Source organism: Tyto alba, unplaced genomic scaffold (assembly GCF_018691265.1).
Source record: "Tyto alba isolate M040663 unplaced genomic scaffold, T.alba_DEE_v4.0 Super-Scaffold_30, whole genome shotgun sequence".
NCBI lineage: Eukaryota > Metazoa > Chordata > Aves > Strigiformes > Tytonidae > Tyto > Tyto alba.
Genome location: NW_024881305.1, coordinates 1,256,674 through 1,274,376, shown reverse-complemented (window position 1 = coordinate 1,274,376; position 17,703 = coordinate 1,256,674). Strand labels below are relative to the sequence as shown.

General features: G+C 53.0%; 1 protein-coding gene across 2 annotated transcripts; it reads right to left on the bottom strand.

Moving 5' to 3' along the window:
- Positions 1 to 7,383: 7,383 nt before the first annotated feature.
- On the bottom strand, positions 7,384 to 14,413 carry TNNI1 (troponin I1, slow skeletal type). 2 transcript variants are annotated; one of them, XM_042800064.1, is made up of 8 exons: positions 14,316 to 14,413; positions 12,063 to 12,093; positions 11,137 to 11,178; positions 10,361 to 10,492; positions 10,184 to 10,273; positions 9,543 to 9,719; positions 8,099 to 8,209; positions 7,384 to 7,756 (listed from the first exon to the last, which is right to left on the bottom strand). In XM_042800064.1, the coding sequence occupies exons 4-7, from the start codon at positions 10,484 to 10,486 to the stop codon at positions 8,102 to 8,104; spliced, it is 501 nt and encodes a 166-aa protein (XP_042655998.1). In that variant the 5' UTR covers positions 10,487 to 10,492; positions 11,137 to 11,178; positions 12,063 to 12,093; positions 14,316 to 14,413; the 3' UTR covers positions 7,384 to 7,756; positions 8,099 to 8,101. The 2 variants fall into 2 exon arrangements, with proteins under 2 accessions (XP_042655998.1, XP_042655997.1); XM_042800063.1 differs by having other exon boundaries at positions 12,059 to 12,093; positions 14,316 to 14,412.
- Positions 14,414 to 17,703: the final 3,290 nt, after the last annotated feature.

The window sequence follows — 17,703 nt, the reverse complement described above, 5'->3', positions numbered from 1 at the left end:
TTTACCAGCCACTCTCCACCAGTCAACAACTCCTCCAACACTGGTGGAGGAGGTGAATTACCTTGGGCTGAGTGGGAGGAGGCTGGCTCCCAGGGATCCAAAACAGTCATTAAAACACCTCCGTCTGGGTGCAGTCCAGCCCTTTCCAAAGAGCATGGGAGGGTGCCCTGCTCCTTTCAGTCTTTTCTGGACATCTTGGATTGAGCTGTCACGGCCTCCCTGTTGTTATGAGCTTTGTTGAAGTAGAGAGCACTCACGAAGTCTCAGAGGAAGAGGCTGAAGCAGAGGGATGTCCAATTTTTGGGTGTCAAAGCCCTGTGCCAGAGTGGAGCTGTGTGCTCAGCTCATCCCACGCCTGGACCCAGTCCATCAAATCTACTGTGTCCCCTGGGTTGGTCCTGAGACCCCATAACCCCATGCTTACACAGGGCAACACTCTCCTTCAAAGGACAGGTATGAAGGCAATGGGAGGGACTGTCATATTGGGGTGATGGGGGCACCCAGACACAGCAGAGCTGGGTCCAAGCCTGGTTTTTACCTGGGAGCAAAGCTGGTGTGCAGCGTGGCCAGGACCCCAGTGCTCCCACTGCTGGGGGCAGCTGAGCAGCTATCACAGCGGGTGCCTGTGGAAAAAGTCACCTGGGACCCCTTGAGTATAAACACAGTCTCTGATCCTAGTGAGATCCCTCTCTTTGTCAGCCCGAGGAACTGGTTGTAAGGCAGGACTTGCCATGCATGCCTCCAGCCCACAGGGCTGTGCCTGGGACATGAGCAACCAAAGGAACTATTTTAATCAAAGGTTCCTGATTAAAATCCCATTTCTAAAAGATAGTCCTGTCAAATGAGCCGTCTGCTCCAAGCAGGGCTCATTCTCCGGTTTTCTTTCTTCCTGCAATCACCAGCTGTCTTTTGAGTGCTTTCATACATACAGAAAATTTAGCAAATTATGGCATAAATTAAAAAAATTACTTAATAACCTTGCAAGCATCCTTAATTGCTGGCAAACTATATAGAGCAGTCCAGCATCAGCAAGCTACTATAAAGCAATAAACCTTTCTGATTAAGACATAGTGAGCACTTTACTTGCAAAACTCATTGCCAAAGGATATCACTGAAGCATAGGGCTTAACAGGTTTTTAAAAAGGATTAGACCGAATGTAGTGAAAGAACATCCTCAGCTAGGATCTACACGGCAAAGGAATATAAAACCTCACAGTTTGTGATTCCTCTTATTATTAAGATGAACAAAATCTCAACAGGCATTTATCAACCAGGGATTATGCAGAGGATGAGACACGATGACACTCACCCCTCACATTCCCCCCGTCTTTATTTTCATCTCAGAGTCCTTTTGAGCTGAACGTGATTTCCTCTTTACTTAAGACCCCTCAGTGGGTTTCTCCTCCATGGATTTGTTGGATTACCCTTAAACCCAGGAAAACTGTTAGTATAAAAAACATTCAGCAAGGAGTTCCCCAGGTCTATTCCCAGCTGCTGTAAAAGCTTCTGCCACTCCTTTAATTTGGATGAGGTCCTGCTGAGCTGTTTGGCACTACAAAGCATTGATCTCTCATGGTTTGAGAATTTTTCTTCTACCAACCATTTAGCTCATGTTTTCCCTGATGTTCATCATAACCACAGGCTATCGCTCCCAAGTAGGCAACAGCCAACCCAGAGCCCATTACTTTATATATGAAGTCATGCTGAATTTTCCCCTGTATGTCACTTTATACTCCCCAAACATCCCATGTCATTTTATCCCCAAACCCCAAGCCCTGCAATATCCTTCTGAATGTCTGCATCATCAGCCTTCAACTTTGTTATGTCAAATATGCCAGAATTATCAGCAGTTTTTTATCACACCATCATTTCCTATCTGCTGATTGGACTTTCCCTCTTAGCTGCGGCTGACCTAAAGATCTTTGCTTCTGGAAATCCAGGAAAACTCTTATCTACCAGGCTGCCCTTATCCACAAGCTCACTGATGCCTTGAGCAAACACCAATCACGCTGTGGGACCAGACTTCCCTTCGCAAAAGCTATTTTGGCCACCCTGAGCTCAAAGGAATGAAATGAATGATGAAATTAGGCAGGGGCACGAGTCCATGCGGGGAAAGGATGCTCAGGGGAAACAGTTTGATATTTATCCAGATTTGCTCTATGCACGAGGCTGTCATATCTGCTGTCCTGGATCTACAGCCAGAAGAGGAAAGCCATCTGCTCTTGGCCAAGGGAGTTGTGCCACAGGACTCTGCAGTGTGCAGGCAAGGCTCTGGTGTAAAACTGCACCGCTCCCCGGGTACCCACTTTGCCCAGGAGTGGATTTCCAGCTGCTTCACGGGAGGGTTCTGCCGGCAGACCTGCAACAGCTCAGGGAGGCAGGATCTTCATCTGATGCAGATCAGCAGAAGACACCCATTTATACCCACTAAGGCGCTAGATCAGTATTAGCAGCATTTTTTTTCCCTTGGGAACAGTGTCCTGTGTCTCATCCCCATGCAGAGCCTGTTTCTTTGGCTACAGGGCAGTGGAGAGCTTCCAGCTTCCATAACTGTGCTGTAATTAGGGCATTCCTCAGCCTTGCCCCAGGGCCCAGCAGTGAGCCCTCCACCTCCACCCATTTTGCCTGTGCCTGTCCCCCAGCATCGGCCAGGGCTCGGCTCCTCCCTTGGTTGCCCAGGCTCATCCCTGCCAAATTGTGGAATGGAGTCAGCAGGTCTGTCCGGGCTTCCCCAGCAGGTCGAGGCATGGGGCTTGATGGCCAGGAAAAGGGGTTTTTCACCCCTGCTCAGCTGCCATCCCATCACTGCGGTGGTGCAACAGCTCACAAAGGTCCCACCAGCAAATGTTTTAACAAGCTCTGCCCCCCTGCACACGGAGCTCTCCCTGCATCCCTGCGCCGCTGCTCTGCAGGTGCTGGGATGGCCCAGGGCCACAATTCCTGCATATTTTAGAAAGATGTGTGTGATGCACCAGAAACTGGGTAGTACAGAGAAACTTCCACTGTGCAAAGAAAGCTAAAAAGTGTCTGAGGTTGGTGTGTTTGCTTAGAAACTGAACAGAACTCAACCACAGACTTCTGTTTTCTGTAGGAAATGAATAACCATTGTCCAAACTGCCTTGCACCCAGCTAGCAAAAGGGCTTTTTTTCATTTATAATTTAATTTTAAAAATAAATAAAAAATTCTAGACAAATCTTGGTTCAGAAATGCCACTGTGGCACTCCTATAGTGTCCTTCAGGTTCCCATTCTCCTCTGCAGATTGGCCTCCTCATTAGATGCCATCTTCTGTGATGCCACAGGTCTAACAGTGAAGAACTATGGACATCCCCCCAAAAATTATGTCAATGGAAACTTTTCAGACCACAGATAGAATAAGTGTGACTCATTGCCAGCAGCTGTATGGCAGACTGCAACCCTCATAGCACATGAAATTAGTTGCAGTTAGTGAGAAATCCCCTCTGATAGGAGCAGTGAGTGAGAGGGCTCAGGCCGCAGCAAAGGCAGGTAGGCACGACGACGTACCCCACTCACATCAAGGGCTACACCCCAACGCAGCCCTGTTCCTCCCCAGGGCTGCAGGGGAAAACGGGGATGAAGAAACGCATTTCTTCCCATTTTATCCTGCAGGGGACACACAGGATCCACAGTGACAACTCCCGGGGTTGCCTCCCGCGCAGCTGCAGCCGCGGGGTTTGGTCCTGCACCAGCAGCACCACAGAGGCAACGGGGAGCCATGGGGGGTAATATTTAACCTTTACCAGCAGGACTGCAGCCTGCAGTTAACCCCTGTGCAGGGCAGGGTGATGCAGTGGTTTTCAGAGGCCATGGAATAAACTTTACCCCTTCCCACCCTGGGGTTGTTCATCACCACTAATCCTCTTGTGCTTCTTGCCTTTGCAGGTCCAGCCACCAGCTGAGCTGCAAATATGCTCAGGGAAATACCTGGGCACAGTTCAGAAGTTTCTAGGCATGACTGATTGGCAAGGAGGTCACAGAATATCCTAGGAAAGGAAGGGACTATTTTACAACCAAGTAACAGGGATATTTTTGAAAGGCCACATCAGGACAAGCGCTTTGCATCTCCCTCATTGCAGTTTTGAAAACAAAGCCTTTCCAGTAGAAAATCATTGGGTTGATTAATACTTTTTTCTACTATTCAATTTAATTTGTAATTTCACCAATTTCAAGCTCCCAGCATTTTGCTTTGCTTTGCTTTGTTTTTTGCTTTGCTTTGCTTTGGGGGCTCTTGGCTGCAATGGAGCAACCTGGAGGACAGCAGGGACAGAGCTCTGCTCAGTTCACAGAGGCAGAACTGACTTATGCAATCCTTCTGGAAATAAACACAATTTTGTTAGGGATTGCTCCAGCATCAGATTCTCTCCCCAAGAAGAGCCTTTCAAATCCCCCATTTGGGCTGAATATTCAGTAATAAGGTTCCCTTCCGCTTCAGAGAGAAGAAATTGAGATTATTGTCACCTAGGAGTGAAGCAACAGTGGGACTGTGGGGCTGGCCTGGTGCAAGGGAAGCCAGGCGCATCCTGCGATGAAAGGCTCAACCGACCCCTTTACCAAGGGGAGAGCTGGGCTCCCAGCTGGCCCAGAGCCACAGAGGCAGCTCCAGAGGTGGAGGAGAAGACTTGGCTCCCAGTCTCCCCGATGCCACCAGGAGAGCCTCATGCTCAGCGCGGGCAGCTGCATTTTCCCCTCGAGATTCAATCCCTGTAGAGAGATGGGGTGTTTCCATGTTTCTAATAAAACTGGAATACATAAAACTCTTCTTTTCCCATGACTTATCAATGTGGTTTTCCACCAGAGAAGGATGAAAGTGGGACATGGTGACTGGGAAGCATTGTACTTTGAAAAAGTAGGGGAGCCTGTAGAGCAAAGACTTTTAGGGTTGGGTTTTCTCTCCTTCCCTCAATCTAAGACACAAGGCAGCCATACAAAGTCAGGTATAGCCTACGCTGAGTGCATGTGGGCTCTGGGACCTTGCTGAGTGCACTGTGGCTGGCTCTTACTGTAGCTGCAGAGATGTGGTGGTGAGCCCTGAGGTTTTGCTCTGCAGCAGTTTTGGGTGTCTTGGCGTACAGGGTCTGATGATGAGCTGGGCACAGGCACGGGCTGGCTGCCGAACATCGACCAGGGCCTGGTCCCACCGCACCTATCGCCCATATTGCCTTTCATCTAACTACCATCCCTCCCCATCCCACAAACGTCTGCCTCTTTTTTTTTTTTTTTTTTTTTAATTACCAAATTAGCATAATTACACTAAGCTCAGAACTGCATTGACCCGGACTTGTCTTGCAATTTTCTACTTATATTCCAGGTCTGAAGAAGGCTTTGTTTCCGTGAAACCTCACTTGCATTTTCCAGCTATACCAGTTGGTCAGGTAACAGTTATTACCTCTCCCTGCACATCTTTCTTCCTCTGCCAGGATCGCTGCCGAGTGTGTGAGTTCCCTCTGGGGATAGCGTGCATGGCGAGATCCCAGGACACTGCCTCAGCACAGATCCCACTCAGGCAGCAGGCTCGGAGGGGCGAGACTGTAGCCAAAACCTTCTGCCTCCAGTGGTGGGGCAGGTTGGACCATGGCAGCATCCTGGGATCTCACCACACGCGATCTCTGATCACCTCCGAGCGCAGGGTTCCTTGGGCTGGCCAAGACAGAGACCCCCCTTGCTCGGGCTGTGCCTGGGAGTCCGGCCCGAGGTGCGGGGGGTGAGGCCAAGTGGTGAGGGAGTCCTGGCGCTGTGCTAGGCTGCAGCTGCTCCATCTGATTAAGCTTGGAAAGGAAAAAAAAATGGGTGGAAAAGGCTCTGCGTGCTGTGTAACTGCTACAGTCATGCAGGGGGTGGTCCTGGCCCCAGTTAGCAGGGGGATGAGGGGGCTAGCTGATGGGGATGGAGGGTCGGGTGGAAAGACAAAGACTGAGCACCTCTTCTTGCTAAGGGAGAGAATGTCTATTTTCCAGCTGACAGCCACCTCTAATCTAAGCCTAATTTGGGGAAGAGTTTTCATATTGAGTCTTAAATTCTCTGTGAAGGAGCTGCTGGGTGTTGGGGCAGCCCAAGTGCTAATGATCATGTTAGAAATAAGTGTTCCTACCAGTCGCCATCTGCCCTAACCCTCTTTGCCCAGGCACAAACGTGAGCAGTTGGTCTCAGTATCCCTGAATTAGCCAAAGGAGAGGTAATTCCCAGAGCAAACCACCTGTCCTACTGGTTTGGAGCCCAAACCCAAACCCACATCCCTACAATGGCTCTCCCCCACTGCTGGCCACTGCTGGCCACTGAGCTACCCGAGCCTGCTGCAGAGTCCTGCAAGAGCCAACTGCATGGGGCCACCTTTTTCTATCCCTAAAGAAAAGCAATTTTTTTCTGGGAAGATTGAGCTCTGCTAGAGACCTCATACTTTCTGATGCTGTTTCCTTCCAGCCCTGGTGCCTGTCTGAGAACCTGCGCTTTACTCAGAGTTTATTGCATTTTCTGTACTTTACAAGCTCACTACCCAGGGACAAGGATGTGCTGCGAAACACCCACGGCGTGGCACAAGTTTGAAACCACAGATGCTGTGATTCCTCTGGATACCTTGGGGATATGGACAAGGCACTGCTACAACCATCAAGAGCACCCCATGGGGCTGAGCTTCAGCATCTCCTGCAGTGCAGTCAGGCAGAAGATCCAGTTTGGTGCAAATTCTCACCGATTCTCACCTCCAGCCCTGCTCTGGGCATGAGCTGGCACATTCCCAGCTGCTTGCACTCAACCAGCTGCAGTTTGGGGGGTTGTGATATAGAAAATGATAAGACTAGTGGGGAAGCATGAACTGTCTGGCCTGAAGGATGGATTCATCTCATGCTGGCCTGAAACACTGCTCGAATTAAGCCTTGAAATGGGGCTGCCCCAATTCCCACAGCTGCGGTGCCTGGGATGGGGCAGCCGGTGGGAGAGCTGGTGCCTGGGTGAGCAAGCTCTAAAGGCTTTTCCAAAACTGTAGGACAAGATGGGTTGGGGGGAGCTGGCAGCCAGCTGTCTCCGCACTGAGACCCAAGCCTTGCTGCTTGGGAAGCTGGTGCATCGTTGGAGTCCGGCGAGGGCTGGGGTGCACGGCAGGGGAGAGGGGTGGCCCATACACGGGGCCAGGGCATCTCAGCAGGGCTGGTGGGGCACCAGGAACACCAGGGAGCAGCCTGGGGGGCTGGAAGAGATGAATCCAAACCAAATCTGATCCCAGGGCGTGCTGCTGGGCTGAGCCCCGGCACAGGGACAGGGCAGGGTGGCAGGAAAGGAGCAGGGCATCTTCCCCATTGGGCTGTGGACCAGCACCTGCCCCTGGCCAGTGTGCCCACAGTGACGAGCCCACACGGCGCTGTGCCTGGGAGACCCTCCTTTAATACACGTGCAGCCACACAGGTACATCTCAGGCTGCACCCACCGGAGGATGGGGGAGTGGGGGGACCATCAGCTGTCCCCAGGGCCTCTCTGTAGTGGTGGGAGGGGAGGGGTGGCCAGTGGCCCCTTAAAGACAACATGGCCCATGCAGGTGATACCAGGGAGCCACTATGCCGGGGCTGTGTGGAAGCAGGGCTGGTGGCAGTGCTGAAAGAAAGAAGCTCAGATGTCCTTCTCACACAGTTGTCCACGTGTTTCAGCTCAGTGGTGAATTCAGCGTAAAGGGCGTAAAGAGCATGGAGGGGCAGCAAGGGAAAGGGAGGCAGGCAGCAGAGGTGGGGAGGCTCCTCTTCCCAATGCTCCTGTGGGAAAGAAACAGAGCAGAGCAGTGGGGCAGAAGAGTTTTAAGCTGAAGTTGGTGTCAGCGATGCCCATGCTGTGCAGGATGAACGTGGCATGGGCAGCAGACCCCAGAGAGCTGGGGAGGACAAGCTGGGAGAGGAGGACATGCTGCTGGCAGGGGCTCCATGGCAGGGACGTGTGTGCCAGACACCCTCCCCAAGTGTGGGGGGGGAGATGGGGCATACGAGGCCTTTTTCTGTAATGAGTGGGAGCGGTTTCTGCATTTGCTCAGCCACAAGTGCAGGTCAGGGATGCTGCAGGGAGCACGGGCCATCGCAGGGGAAGGAGGACCAGTCCCCTACCTCTCACTGGCCCGTGGGGGACTTGGCAGCATCGAACATCTTCTTTCTCCCCTCCATCCCTGACATGGCCTCCACGTTCTTGCGCCAGTCACCCACTTCCACAGGGCGTTCCTGCCGGGAGGGAGGGGGAAGGGAGGTCGCAGTGGCCATGATGGGGTGGCCAGCAGCCCCACGCTGTCCCACCCCCCGCACAGAGCCCTCGGCCCCAGCACGCCAGCAGCACGGGGAAGGCAGCTGCCCTGTTGCAAACATCCTCTCCCTCGGACCCAGCTCTGCCGGGTGTCCCTGCTCATGGAGCTGACTGGGAAGGTGGCAAACAGCGCTCTGGTCTCCACAGGGAGGTCTGGATTCCAGTGGATACACCCCCTAAAGCCTGGCTAAGTTACATTAATGCACTAGAAGGCACAAAAATCCCACAAAATTTTCTTTAGGAGGAAAAAAACAGCACATAGGACTTCAGATTTACACCCCTACACCAGGGCAAATGCAAGCAAAACCACTTTCTGCCTAGACCTCCCAGCCCACATAAACCCCATCTCCACCTTCTCTGAGCTTTTTCAGGGCACTGGGATTGCTGGTGTGACAGTGAGAGCCTGGCAGCCGCTTCCAGAGAAGAAAGGAGAGATGACGGCAGCTCTGGGAGCATGGCCAGGTGGTTGCTCTGCTAACCCACAAGCATTCATAGATTACGAGCCATGCCCCAGTATCATCTCATGACATCTAAAATAAACTCAGATCTGTTCACCACCTGGCGTTGAGGACTGTAAACACAGTTTTCTATGCAAAGGACTGAAAATGTGCTATACTAGCAACTAAATAAAATAGGAAAAGCAATTGAAAATTGAGATTTTTCATCCAATCTGCTGACCTGGGACCAAAGGATAAAACTCCTGTGGAGTCATGCCCTAGGAAAGCAGCAAGACTCTTGCCCTTGGGGTGTCTGTACACCCCAGGCAGTTTGGGGCATCACTCTTTGACTCTGGTACTGAGACTTTCCCCTCTCTCATGTCTGCAAAGCTGGTGTGAACTGGGCGGTTTATCTCAGGCCAAGTGTGCTTGCTGGGCTTGCTCTGTTTTATCTAATCTGGGTCTGAGAGTTTCCTGGGTGTTTTCTGGGTATGATTGCACTGAATAGGAGCTCTTCTGATTCCCTAGAAGACCAAGACCAAACTCTTTGCACGTGCAGCTCAACAGACATGCTAAGGGGCCACAGCCCTAAATCTCACTTGTTAGCATCCACCAGTTACCTGGCCCAGTCAAACTGCTCCCCTGTGCTCCTACAACATCCCTCAGTGGGCAGTGTCTCACAAGGACTGCCCCGTATTATTTCTGAGGCTTACAAGGGATGAGCACAACCCATGCAGGCTTCACAGAGGACCTTGGAGAAGGGCAAGGGCATTCATAGGAGGTGTCTCCATCTCTGACCTCTAGAAGAGTCACCCACCTTCTCCGTGTCCTCCTTCTTGACAGACTTCAGGTTGGCTCTCAGATCCATGGACACTTTGTGCTTGGAGCCCAGCAGAGCCCTCAGCATGGCATCAGCAGAGACACGGACTCGCCGCAGGGGGGGTCGCTTGAACTTCCCTCGGAGATCAAGCACTTTGATTTTCAGATCTTTAATCTGTAGGTTGAGGAAAGGAGGAGGAGTGGGACGTCGTCACGTGGCTGCCTTGCACAAAAAGCTCCTGTGTGAAGCAGGAGTTTCTGCTGACACTGAGCCCCGGGGGGGGTCTGTGCCTCTCCTGAAGCCATGAGGACCACCTTCCCCAAGGGCCTGCCCACCCGAGCACAGAGCTGTTGTCAGTGCCTTGGCCCAGCCTGATCAGACAGCAGCCGTACCACGACAAAGAGCTCTCAGACCCACCTGGGGTGGCTGGGGGAGTGAGGAGGTTGCCTGTGAACCCAGTGGACAGTCTGAGTTCCCTGAGGCAGGGACGAACCTCGTGCCCAGTGATCCTTTGCACCAACCCTGGTGCGTGTCCCACATCTGAGCTCAGCCCAGTTCATGTCAGCCCCCCATCAAATCCCAAGGTACTATCTGGGCGGGAGTTAACGTAGAAGCAAACAGTCCATCCTGCCTCCTACCTCCCGAGTGTTATGGTTGCATTTTGCCTCAATGTCATATCTCTCTTCATCCACAATTTCAACCTTCTCATGCAGCTCCCGGCACAGGTCCTGGGGGCCAAGCACAATGGGAGAGCAGTGAGCGATGCCCCTCCACGCTCTCAAGGAGCTCGCTCTACCCTCAGACCTGAGAAATACCTGGAGCTGGCTCAAGGAAAGCCCACTGGTACGCAGTGGTGTGATCCGCTCAGACAGGTATCTTTCCTTCTCTGACTGCTTGTCCACGATCTCCTGATCCCACTCCTCCTTTGCTTTTGCCAGCATCAAACTCTACAAGCACAAGTAAATGGCAGAAGTGTGAACAGACAGGCTTCTCGGCTCCCCCTAAGCCTCCTTGTACAACAGCTCTAGGATGGGACAGCCCTGTCTGCCTCCCAAACCTCCTCCCTGCTGTAACTGTCCTCCCAAAATCACTGTGCTGCTGCAACACACATCAAATAACCCCTACACCTTTTCTGTGGTGACCCTCAAGGGAGGGGGAGCAGCATGGCCAGAGGTACCATGGGGCTGCAGTGACGGTGGTCCCGACGGATGCTGATGTCAGCATTTTCTTTGCATCGGTTTGCTCTGCTGTGGCAGTAAGTTATTTTCCCAAACCAGAACCCAGGGAGCTCCCAAGCTTGTGCTGCAGAGCTGCTGGTGCACAAACACAAGGTCTGTGGCTTTAGAGCTGAAGGCATCAGAGACTTTCCCCACCTTAGTAAAGTGAAGGGGAGGGGAGGTTTGTTTGGTGCATAGACCACAAAGCCCACATGAGTGAGGATTTTTAAGACAAGAGGTGGGAACGGCAGCTGCTCCCCAAGGCCCATACTTCTGCCATACCTCATCGCTGTCCCACCGACCACGCACTTCAACTCCAGCTCCTTTTCCCCATCAAGACAAACCCCAGGGAGTTTCCAACCCTCAGGACTTACCTTCAATAAGAGCTTGCGTGAGGCTGTGATCTTGGATTTTCTCTAGGGGAAAGGGGAGGGAAAACAAAACAAAACAAAACAACAAAACACCTTTGAAAACAAACTCACAACAAATGCAGAGTAGAATCAAGATAGGTCACGAAAGGAAAGGCACTTACCTCCCTGCAGGTAAGTGTGAGTTCGGGAAGGAGCAATAAGGAACAAAAGAAGAGAACAGGGCATCAGTGAATAAGAGTCAAAAAGAGATGACAGTCAAGAAAAGCATCTCATGTGATTGCAGTTGGTCTCCTTATTTCTGTATCTAACAGTTGCCACCTGCAAGTGAGCCAACTCTGAAATAACGGCGATCTCTGAAAATGCAGTGAGCGCTCAGGGTCACTGCTCAGAAAGCCAAAATGCCACTCAAACATGGTACAAGAGTTGTCACGGTGCACACTGTGCCAGCCCCAGCTCAGTCCCTGCGGCTTGGGCCACGACACCCTCATTCACGCACCCCCCGTGCAGCCTGGGGCTGGCACGCAGGGGGCTTGGATCCTGTTCAGGTTTGCTGAGCTGGGGCATCTCTGTGTCATTGCTCGATGAAAGCCTTGCAGGGTGGTTTCTCCCTTCTGTTCACACCAGGGAATATGTTGGATTTGTACGAGGGGCTGTGAAGAGCCTCACGGGAAAGTGAGTGGTGCTGCCCACCTTGAATCCCTATTTCAGGATCTAGGAAAGCTCCAAGGTCAGAATTGGGACATTGCAATCTCTAACAACTTTTACTTAAAGGTAGGTTTTGCAAGGGGAATGGCACAGAGGTCTTGAGCACAGACTGGTCTTCCAGCTGAACCCCTTCAAAACCAGACAAGCTCAGCCAGCACAAGCAGTTCCGAGGCCGCGCAAGGATTTAGTGAAATCCAAGGGAAACGTGCTACTGAGCTACTTACGGCTCTGGCATTGCGGCGGTGCGCCGTTCACCTGCAAAAATAAAACAATAGGGAAAGAAGCTGCAACAAAGGAGCAAATCCCAAATCTACCCAAACCCAGAAAGCAGCGAAGGGATGCTCCTGAGGTCGGGTGCTGCCCCGTGCTGTCGGCCGAGGGAAGCGACTCTGCAGTCTCACCGTCCCGCCGTGAAACGCCAAGACGACCCACCCAGCTCTGAGGAAACCTTCTCTCAGGCAAGCTCCAACCTGCCTCCAGACGGCCCTGCAGGACTCGGTCTGCTGCTCCTTGAGGGTTTTCCCAAGCACCGAGCTGCTTCCCCGCCGGCTGCATCCCCCCCCGCCCCAATGAGGGGTGGGGGGACGGAGGTGAGCACGGCTGGAAAACTCGGGAGGAGCGGGGTGCCTCGGGGCCCCCCGCACTGTGTCGGCTCAGGGAGCCCCATCCCGCAGCTCCCCGCAGGCAACCACAAGGATGGTGAAGCCAAAACCCATCTCGGGAGTGACAGAGCAAGGGACAAGTCACGGCCAAGCAGCCAAGCAGATTCCTTCAGCAGCCGCGTCCCTGGTTAAATACCCACAGTTTCATATTTTAAATTTACTTGGTAATCCTATGCCCTGGCAGCTGTTTCAAAATGCATTGCCTTGCTAGCTTCCCTGGCACTGCCTCTAACACTTCCCTCTTTTGCCAAGAAGCCGGGGCACCATGTAAACCTGAGTCATAGAAAAATGTGTGGGAAAATGACAATCAATTAATTTTTTTTCTCTTTCCAACAAGGAGTAATAAACTGATGCCATATTTCAGAAAGAAACCGAGTTTTACAGTGGTGGGTTTAGTTCTCTTCCTTAGAAATGAAATGGCAAAGCTAGGGGTTTTTGCCTTGATCTCTTTGCCTCTCCCTAATTTTGGAAACTGTTTTAAACCCTAATGATTCCTGTTGGGGGAAAGAAAAAGGAGCAATTCTGGTCTCAAACAGCTGCTTCCAGGCGTGCATGGAGCCTGTGCCAAACAAATCTCAGTGCAGCTCCCTGCTCCGTCCACTTATCCCTGTCTCCTCCCTGTGCTCTCCACTGCCTGGCCAGAGCTGTGGCCTGAAGGAATGGAGTTTGTGGGGGAAATGCCATTAAATCCCAGCAGGAATCACCTCCTCCAGAGCCTGCTGGATCCCTGGAGTTACAAGGAAAAATCCCAAGAACGGGAACTTTTTTCTTCCAAAAGCCACATCAGTCAGATGCAGCCGGAGCCGCCACTTTTATGCCTTTTTTGGAAGTTTTTGGTGATAAAACAAACATCCCGCAGGACATGCAGTGAAGGTGTCTCCTCTTGCCTAACACTGGTGCATTGAGCAGGCCAGGTCCCAGCTGCTCCCCCAAAATTGTTTCAGGGGAGGCAGAAAATCCTTTGGCTCTCTGAAGGTAAGCAAGGGCTGGGCAAAGCCTCTCAGCGCCTCCAGCATTCCCTGTCGGAGTGAAGCCCAGCGTCCCTAGAAGGTGGGACCCACACGGCACCTCAGGCTAACGACCTCTACCAAGGTCACTCAGTTTTTAGGTCCAGATAGTTCTAAATTGGCTTCTAGAGGACAGCTAGGACTCAGCTGTGCTGGTAAGACATCCCCAGCAATCTCATGAAGGGACTTTTGGGCTCCAGCTGGATCTGGGGCATCCACAAGAAACTTTGATCTCTGATGGGGTCAACAGGATCTGGACAAGCTAGTTCTGCACTGTTTTCATGCCCCCCATCCGTGAAAATCTCAAAGATCTTATTAAACCATTAGATCACATAAATCCTTAAAAGAAATAACCCCATAAATCCAAACACAGTCAACCTTGACACCCTCCCCCATACCAGGGGGCTGGAGACATACCAGGAACACCTGCCCAGCTACCACGATGCCACACACACAGCTCACACCCTTGAACCTCACTTCCCTGGTCACGCAAGTGACCATGAGCAGGCAGGCTAGGACACACAGGCTTCCCCAAAACAGTCCTGTTTACCAACTTTCAGAAAAATCGCCCAAATCTCAGCTCCAAAGCCCAGCTGGGTATTTTAGCAGTATTTCTCCCCATTGCAGTCTCACCAATCCTTTCACCAAGAGCAGAGAAAATGTCTGAGCAACCTCAGGCAGGGGGAGAAACACAGACAAATTCATGTGCCGGGGGCTCCTCTCTGCCACGCTGCCACATGCAAGTACCGGCGGTCTCACGCTTGCGTGGGGAGTCACGGGTGGGGGGACACCCAGGGCAGCACCTTACCTTGGGGCTGTGCAGGAGGGAGGTGATGCCTGGCCTCGGGAGAGCCGCACACTGCCGGGGCCCAGCAGCAGAGGGGGAGTATTAAATCACAGCCTGCCTGCAAGTGGTCAGTAAAAATAGCACAAATCCCCTCCCGTGTGGACACGATTGCTGCGAGCCCCGGCGCCCCGTGACGTGCTGCACACACCTGGGGCACCGTCTCGAGCACAGGGCGATATACACACACATCACCCTGCGCTGTTAGTGCCCCTGTGTTTTATTGCACCCGTGACCCCCACGCAATTTGGTGAATTCCTGTGAATTTGCGTGTGAATCACCCCAGCTCGGCCAGCACTCGCTGCCCGACTCCTTACTCACGCGTGTGTTGTGTGTGAGCAGGCAGGCATGCTGGGTCAGGCTGGCCGTGGTGCAACAGCAGTGCCCGTGCAGACGGGATGTATTCTTCAGGGCACATCTGCCTTGCTTCCCTCTGATGTAAACCAGCACCAGAGATGCTTGGAAAGCCCTGAGTCTGCAAGGAGGCAGAAACCATGAGCTGAAACACTTGCAGTGCTTTTTCCTTGCAGACAATCTCCTGTGTTTGTTTTTTTTTTTTTTTTTTTTATTTCTTTTCTTTTTTTCTTTCAGAAAGTCTCGGAAGGGAAGTTGGGGGGTGTGAGCAGCCTGGAGAGCTGGTGTGGTGCTGACCCCCATGCACGGTGGTACACACACGCGCTGCGATGCTGCAGCCCCACGGGAGCACCGGTCGAGGGGCCTCCCTGGAGCCACCACAGCAAAACCACCCCAGGCCAGGCCAGGGCACATTGCCGAGGGGTGATCGTGTAAAACAGCAAAGGTGGGGTTACAGCATCGGGTCGGACGATCTGTTGGGACCAAGGATGAAGCAGTCCCTTCTCTGGGGAGCAGAACTGTCCAGGCTTGCCCAGCACAGCGCAGGAGGTTGGGATGCCCAAGCAAGTTTCAGTCCCTCACAAGCCCTGATGTTTTCCCCATGAAATTTCTGAAAAGCAGCAAAAAAAGCTGCTGTCTTGCCCCCCTGCACCCCGCAAAGCCCCCTGCTCAGTGTCCCTGCAGCGGGAGGCCCGCAGGGGCAGGCGACACCTGTTCCTTGGGATATTTTTAGGGGCAAATTTAGGAGCAAACAATTCCCAGCGTGCAGCCCAGCAGGGACAATGCCCGGTATTTTAATCCGGAGGCTATTATGGTTGCAGAGGGACACACAGCTGCATGCGCGGGGTAGCTCCCATGGTGGGGAGCAACAACAGACCCCCTGTCCTGCAGAGCAGGGGATGCACAGCCACCTTCCCCCCCGCCGGGACACCGAGGAGGGAGCTGTGAGGGGCGATGCAGCAGCCCCCCCAAGCTGGTGTGAAGTCGGTGACAGTGACAGGGGCGATGGCAGTGGCAGTCCCATCCTTGTTTGACCTGCACTAGTCAAGTCCCAGCAAGCACAGGAGAAACCCCCCCGCACCCCCGCCGTGCCCACCCTCCTTGGGGGCCCCTCCAGGGACGTTTCCCCTTCCCTGACTCCAAATGCCAGCACAGTGGGTCTGCTCCCAGCCTCTTGAGGAGGAGGCTTTATACCAGCCCCGTTAGACCTTTATAAGGCAAAAGCCCCCGCGGGGCCAAGCCTCCAGCACCTTTCCTCCGGCTGCTTTGGGATTGTTTTCAGAGCACAGAGGAGACAAAATTAGCTCGTGACAAAGGCACTGCATTCCCCACAGCCATGCCCCGGGGACTCGACCAGCTCCCGCTGCCCGGGGGATGGGGGCTGCTTCAGATGCCATTTGCTCCAGTCTCAGGTTTCATCCTCTGCTGGGACCTCGAGTAAGGAAAGAGCAGGCAAGGGATGGGGTCCTCGAGTCAGGGCTTCACATCAGCTTCAAAGCCCCAGCACTGCCATGGGGGGCCAGCAGCAGAAAGACTGGCAGGAGCCCAGGATCCCCCCATCCCTCCTCTCCAGATGACAGGATGAGGACATTTTGGGTCTTCACCCTGGCTCAAAAACTGCAGTGATCTGCCTCAAGATGAGGGGTTGTTTCACTGAGTATCACCTGAGGTTGTGGGCACCCTTCTGAGCTGCTGGCAGGTAGGAAGGGGACAGGCTGAAAATCTATGAGGCAGACCAGTACTGAGAGCAAATTCAAAGCGAAATAATGTCCCCCAATTCCTGGGAGTCAGTGATTCAATTGGAGGGTTCCCCATGGGCTGCTGCTGATGGATGCCAACAGAAAATTCCTGGAGAGCTGTATGGGAAGGCCAGACCAACTCAGGACCAAGTCCCCAGGGACAGCCCGCTTGTCCTTAAATGTCCCAGTGGTCCTACAGGTCATTTGTGTTTGGTCTCTTACAAATGGACAACCTGACATGTGTTTAGATGGATGTGAGCAGCTTCTCTCTCCCCCTGGACATGCTGAGTCCCTGGAGGGTGTTGGTGCTTCCTCATTGCTGGTCATCAGCCCCACACGCATGGCAGGGGCTACCACGGCTGCCCTCCTTCTTCGGGAGAACTGCACTGGGACCGCAACGGTCCCTGACTCCTTAAGATCTTGGGCCTCCAAATTCAAAGATATCTGACCCCTGTGAGCAGTTTAGTTTCCCCACATGAAGCCTATTTCCTTTAAGCAGCAGACTTGCAGTGGTGCAGGAGGGATCCCTTTCCCTCCTCAAGGCCCTGGAGCCATCTCACCCATCCTGCCCTTGACTGTCCAAGCACCGTCCTCATTTAACCAACCCCAATGACATTCACAAAGACAACGGGCTTCCCAGGGCATCCGGGACAGACTTAGAAACAACAGCTGAGCCTCTGTTGTCCTTTGGGCCCTCACCCTCCAAACACGTCCATCCCACCCCTTAGCTGCCATGCTCAGAGCCAGCCCCAAATGCCAGGGTGGATGGTGGGATCCCACCACCTGCCTTGGGTTTCTCACCAGGCTGGGACAGAGGATGTCCCACAGACTCACTGTGGGGTGGGAGAAGATTTTCCCTCTGTGGAACAGCTCAGAGACACGGGGACGTTGAGGTCACCTCCTACAAGCAAGGTGAATGCCAGGTTGCGATGTCACGCTGCAATGAAGCTGTGAGGGTCCATGTGACTTGCCCTGGTGAAACAGTCCCAGCCTGGGTGTTCCTCCTGCAGATCAACCGGCAGCTCTCACCCCTCATGAGTTGCCAGAAGGGATTCAGCTAGTCCCAACTGCTCCATTGATTTGTGACAGCAGAGGGTGACAGCCTCCCAGGGATGCTCTCCAACAATCCGTACATTTTGTAGCCCGGTAAAGGATTTCCTCAGCCTGTTGCATCTTACCAAACTTGGGTGATGCCCCGAGGCATCAAAGCAGAGCTGGCAGCGGGATCAGTTGTGGAGATGGAAGGTGGACTAGAATTT

Excerpts from the sequence above, each read along its gene's own strand:
- TNNI1 (XM_042800064.1), bottom strand. The coding sequence starts at position 10,486 with ATGCTGGCAAAAGCAAAGGAGGAGTGGGATCAGGAGATCGTGGACAAG. Across the intron at positions 10,274-10,360 it reads TTTCCTTGAGCCAGCTCCAG|GACCTGTGCCGGGAGCTGCA; the intron begins GTATTTCTCAGG and ends CTTGGCCCCCAG. Across the intron at positions 9,720-10,183 it reads GCAACCATAACACTCGGGAG|ATTAAAGATCTGAAAATCAA; the intron begins GTAGGAGGCAGG and ends CTCAACCTACAG.